This window comes from Danio rerio, chromosome 11 (genome assembly GCF_049306965.1).
Source record: "Danio rerio strain Tuebingen ecotype United States chromosome 11, GRCz12tu, whole genome shotgun sequence".
NCBI classification, from domain to species: domain Eukaryota; kingdom Metazoa; phylum Chordata; class Actinopteri; order Cypriniformes; family Danionidae; genus Danio; species Danio rerio.
In genome coordinates this window covers 28,441,167-28,446,964 of record NC_133186.1, presented here as the reverse complement: position 1 = coordinate 28,446,964, position 5,798 = coordinate 28,441,167, and the positions used below count along the sequence as shown (strand labels likewise).

General features: G+C 33.3%; 1 protein-coding gene across 1 annotated transcript; it reads left to right on the top strand.

Moving 5' to 3' along the window:
- The first annotated feature begins 602 nt into the window (after positions 1–602).
- utp3 (UTP3 small subunit processome component) lies at positions 603–5,753 on the top strand. The gene is given in 16 exon segments (NM_001004595.1): positions 603–760; positions 1,051–1,138; positions 1,218–1,274; positions 1,355–1,411; positions 1,503–1,629; positions 1,782–1,850; positions 1,955–2,076; positions 2,171–2,323; positions 2,416–2,487; positions 2,623–2,663; positions 3,356–3,452; positions 3,557–3,673; positions 3,765–3,898; positions 4,877–4,931; positions 5,089–5,196; positions 5,295–5,753. Coding segments are annotated over 16 exon segments (1,404 nt in total). The 5' UTR covers positions 603–743; the 3' UTR covers positions 5,385–5,753.
- Positions 5,754–5,798: the final 45 nt, after the last annotated feature.

Genomic DNA, 5,798 nt, shown 5'->3' with positions numbered 1-5,798 from the left:
GCGCTGCTGTGGGCCAATCTGTAAACGCACTACAGTGACGCAAAGCGGAGTAGGCAGGTCTAGATAGATGGATGGATTTATTTATTTATTTATTTATTTAATTTTTTATTTATTTTTATGTTCTGCATCACTGGCTAAGTTTTCATGACTGTTACATACGTCATCATATAATCCTGTATGCTTGTGAGTTAATAAAAAAGATAGATAGATAGATAGATAGATAGATAGATAGATAGATAGATAGATAGATAGATAGATAGATAGATAGATAGATAGACAGATAGACAGATAGATAGATAGATAGATAGATAGATAGATAGATAGATAGATAGATAGATAGATAGATGTACATTTTCTCAGACAAGCTAATATAGTGAAGTAAACTCTTAATATATATATATATATATATATATATATATATATATATATATATATATATATATATATATATATATATATATATATATATATACACACACACACACTGATATATAAACTTTATATATATATATATATATCTATATATATATTTACTTTCCGAGACTTTTAATTTGACAGCTAGTAAAGGAAGTACTCCTTTATAGTTTACTTCCTGTTCTGTACTCATGTGGAAAGTCCACGCGGGTGGTTTTTGGTCTGTTTTCACCCTGTTGTATCTTGCTTGATGAGCGATATTCTATTAGGGAACTATTGTAATAATCAGGTAATTAGATTAAACAGTACTTTTATAACTCTTCGGCAAAATGGTCCGAGCAAGAAGGTACGTAATGTTTACTTACTTTTAAATGTTTTCTTTTCTGCACGTTAAGTCAATGATATAACTTCGATCTCTCGGGGCGTTAAACATATAAAAACACGATTTAAGACCGTCTAATATGTATACATAGACAAATTGTATAGTCGCACATGGATAATGATACAGGAATGCAGGAGTATTTCAAATTCTGACACTTGCACATTATGTCAGCACAAACGTCTATAGCAATTCAGATCTGTATAATTTAACCATTACATTGTACTAATTTAGTTAATACTTTATCCATTTCAAAGGGCAGTAAAGAAGCCTAGAACAAAAAAGCAACAAGAATACGACAGTGATGATCCTGAAGCGTATAAAAATGAAGCCATTCCTGATAAGGTACATTTTTGGATTAAACTTTGCTTGCATTATTAATGTGCGCCTTATAATTGTAACTTTGTCGTATTTTCCCTTTCAGAAATCTTCATCTTATGTGGAAGATAAAGTAGATGAATTCCACAATGAAAAAATATCAGTGAGTTTTATATATTACATGTTATTTTGTAATTGTATTTGCCAAATTATATATATTTAACCATTAACTTTGATCTGTAGAAACTCTTAGCTCGAGGAGTTCCAGAAATCAGTGATGAAGAGGATGAAGATAAAGCGGTAAGCAAGGGAATAGTTAGTTAATCATGTATAATAAGACTTTTTTATTACTAACTTGAGTCTCATGCTTGCTTTTGATGATGTTTTCTAGGTGGAGGTCATGCCCTTGACACTTTCTGAGTCAGATGAAGATGATGATGAAGAAAAAGAAGAGGAAGATGATGATGAGGAAGATGGGACAGACATGGAGAGCGATCTAGAAGGAAAGAAAGATGATGGTAATGTGCTTTAAAATGAAATATCCTCAATATAACTGAGTTTTGAATACATCACAGTGATATTAAATACATATTTATGACAGTATTTTAGAAAATAGTTTTTTATTTCATTTATTCAAATATTTGAGTCTCTGACACTTTTATTCTTACAGATCTCCCGAATGACTTGGCTTGGGGAAACAAAAAGAAGATTTTCTATGATACTGATTATGCCACAAAAAGTAAGACATTTTATATATTAGCTAATATATATTGCTGAAATATTATAGATGCATATATATAGAATTATCAACACATTCTAGCATGTTTACATTATATTTTGCAGAGGGCAAATCTCTTGAAGAAATTGAGGCAGAAGACAAAGAAGAGGAAGACGAGGCCACAAAAATTCAAAAGAGATTAGCAGCTAAACTGAGCGAAGAAGATTATGATTTAAATCTGCTTGAGGTACTATATTTTATTTATTTAATAAAGGCACTGGTAGAGGCCATATGTTTCCATCATTCTGCTTAGTATTTGTAATTTTCCTGTGGTTTATTAGGAGTTTGTTGTGGACGCTGAAGTGGAGAAGGAGGTGAAGAAAGAGGAAAGGATTGTGAAAGATTTAAAGACCTTGTCACAAAAGGAAAAACTCAAACTTCTGAAGAAAGAATCACCAGAGTTGTTGGAACTTATTCAGGATTTTAAAGCGAAGGTAGAGGCTTGCACCAATGACATTTGTTACCAAGGTCTTTCTCTTAATTCTGTTAATGCTATGCTAAATTAGAGTATTTACTGTATATTCAGCTTACAGAATTGAGGGATGAAGTTCAGCCACTTGTGAAGATGGTCAAGAATGGACAGATTCCTCCTGGAAAGGCAAGTTAAATCTGCTAAATTTTATCTAAATTGTTGATTTATAAAAATATATAATTAGGTTTTTTTATGTAATTGGACTTTACGGTTTTAAAAAGATAATAACCAAGTTATTTTTGTTTCCATTTCATTTACCAGGGTGCCAATTACATCATTACAAAACAACAACTTTATCTCAAGTAAGCCTTATTTACTTTTTAAAAACGATTAATTTTATTTACAAAAATTGTATCATTGCAGATCAAACGTCTTTGGTCAGTAGAACTTTATGATTGTAAATTCTATATTTATTTAGCAATAATGCATGAAATGAGTACTGAATAAATGAATAACTCTTTAATCTGTAAAAAAAAAATAAGGCAGCACAGCTGTTTTCAATATTCAAAATATTATTAAATATTAATTGATGAGTAAATCTTATTTTTTTAGAATGACTGCTGAAGAATATGACAGAGCAGTGTTTCTCAGCCACGTTCCTGGATGACAACCAGCACTGCATGTGTTGTCAATGTCACCTTAGTCTCTTACACCCATTACAGGTCTTTCAGTTTGTGATAATCAACTGATGATTTATATCAGGTGTGTTTGGTTAAGAAGACATGGAACATTTGCAGAGCTGGTGGTCCTTCAGGAACGTGGTTGAGACAGTGCAAATAAGCATAGAGTAAGAGTGCTGAAACTTCAGGTTTGCTATCATAGAATTAAATTACATTTTATAATAATTTAAATTTAAATTATAATAAGACACAGTATTTTTGTATTTTTAATCAAATAAATGCAGCTTGGCTGATTCTAGAAAATTGTACAGACTGAAAACATTTGAACTTTAGTGCGGTTCTCTTTTTCACTATGAATATTCTTTTCTTTCCAGCTACTGCACAAACATTAGTTTCTATTTGGTTTTGAAAGCTAAGCGAATTCCTGCACATAACCATCCTGTGATTGAAAGATTGCTGACCTACAGAAATGTAAGTGCAATCAAATACACACTTCTATTTAGCAAAGTAAATAAATAAAAAATCTGTAAATTTGTAAGCTCTCAAAACCTAAAAATCTCTTATTATCTTTACAGCTGATAAATGAACTAGGAGCAGTAGATGCTAGACTGGCTCCTCAACTGCGTCAGCTTCTCTCTGGAGAAAAGCCAGACAGACCGCCAAAGAGATTACCAGGCAGCAAACATACCAAAGTAATTACTTTTTCCAATTGAATTAGCCAGTTATAGGATGGGCTCCTTTTATGTTAAATCTGACGTTTTTATTTATTTATTTATTTTTTAGTTAACAGAAAAGGCTGGGTTGGAAGAAGCCGAAGAGTCAGAATCGGATGAGGAAGCAAATTTGCGCTTCTATAACGCCATGGCGGAGAAACAGAAACTCAAGAGGAAGAAGAGTGAGATGCAGAACGACGACAAGTGAGTATTTATAGTGTTACATAATGGCTATTTGTCAATATGGGTGCTTAAGCGATCTTGCATCCGTGTGTTCTCGTGGAACATCATTATTAACCACCAAAGTTCTTTTCCAGTACTTAAGACAAGGGGTTCCCAAACTTTTCACCCCGTGACCCCCTAAATAACAATGCCAGAGACTCGCGACTCTTAATATCCTATGAGGTGGTTTTAAATATATAAACCTTGCACATAACAGTGCACACATACCAATAGGCCCAAGTTTATTCATCATTTCATTTTGAAGAACGTCACTCGGAGACCATCCTCCATGTTCAGTTGTGACCTATATTTAATTTTTTTTATATGTTTGTGAGTGCCATAGAGGTGTCGAAGTTCATCCTGGTGCCATAAAATGAATGTGCTGTCTAAGTGAAGTTTCACAAACTAATTTCAAAAGGAGCATGTGATATGATTGACTGCAGCCATCTACAATCATTAGTTTGCCAATCAGATTAATCCAAACTCACTATAAGTAGCCTAGCTAGAACTACACCCTTACCTTGTTTTCCGAAGAAACCCCCCCATCCACCCCTTCTCCTCCTTTACCACAGGGAGCTCTTGAGAACCACCTGATACCTATTAACTATTTTTTTTTCTACTGTAGGTTATGGATAAAATATGGTAATTCTAATAGTTTAATAAAGTGAATTTGATTTTTGAAAATCGCCAAGCAGTACGCCCCTTCCGACTACGTTTTTCTGAGGTCTCCATGAGAACAAGCTAGTTTGTTCTTGGTATCTTGAGAAGCTCCCAATGTGAATGTCTACTACAGCAGAACATCTCTAGTGTTACATATCTGGGTTTGTGCACATGCAATATGTTCTGATGACAAAATTCACATCACACACGCACTATACATGTAAAAAAGTCTATTTAATAGTGTATACTTTTAGCTAAACGCTTGCTTCAGAAATGTGACTGTCACCGATTCATTTTCAGATTGGAGGAGAATGAAGAAATGGAGGGAGATGCTAAAAGAAGAATCACATATGAGGTGAGGTGTTGTTGTGGTCTAAATTATCCATGCAACTTGCAGACAAATTATATTTCGGTTTTAGCAACAAATGACCTGGAAGTCACACTCATTTTCCACATATGAAATATTATATCCAGAGCCATCATTTGTTGTTGTTGTTTTTTTTTACCAACAGATGTCCAAGAATAAAGGACTCACACCCAAGAGGAAGAAGATTGACCGGAATCCAAGAGTCAAGCACAGAGAGAAATTTAGACGTGCTCAGATTCGCCGCAAGGGTCAGGTAAGTGTCTTAGGATTCATCACTTTCATTTTTAAAATGTAAGGCAGTGGCGTTTAAAACAGGCACTAATTGATGCTTTTTTTGGGGTTGTTTGTCAGGTTCGTGAGGTGCGGCGTGAGGAAGCGAGATACAGTGGAGAATGGTCTGGTATTCGTGCTGGAGTTAAGAGAAGTGTCAAACTCAAGTGATCAATCTACATATGATCCTCATAAAAGATAGAATGTGCTATTAAAATGGACTTTTCTAGTGTTTCTGCAAAAATATTATACTTATTTTTTTCAAACATCAACATACACTGTAAAAAATGCTGGTTCCCAACACAAATCAATTAAGTTAACTCAATTGTTTTTACAAATTTAAGTGGATTGAACATAAAACAATTAAATTGTCCCAAATAAACCGTAAAAAATACTCTTTTTACACATTTTACGCAAGACGTTTTAACGATCAGTTATTTTTGTGTATGCAAATGACACTTTGTACAATGAGATAAAATGAGTTCTGATAACATCGACATGCTAAAATGTTGCCATATTAAAAATGTTTTGAACTTCAAAGTCATTGAAGCATTTAATGTTTATTGCAGAAATATATAATTTATA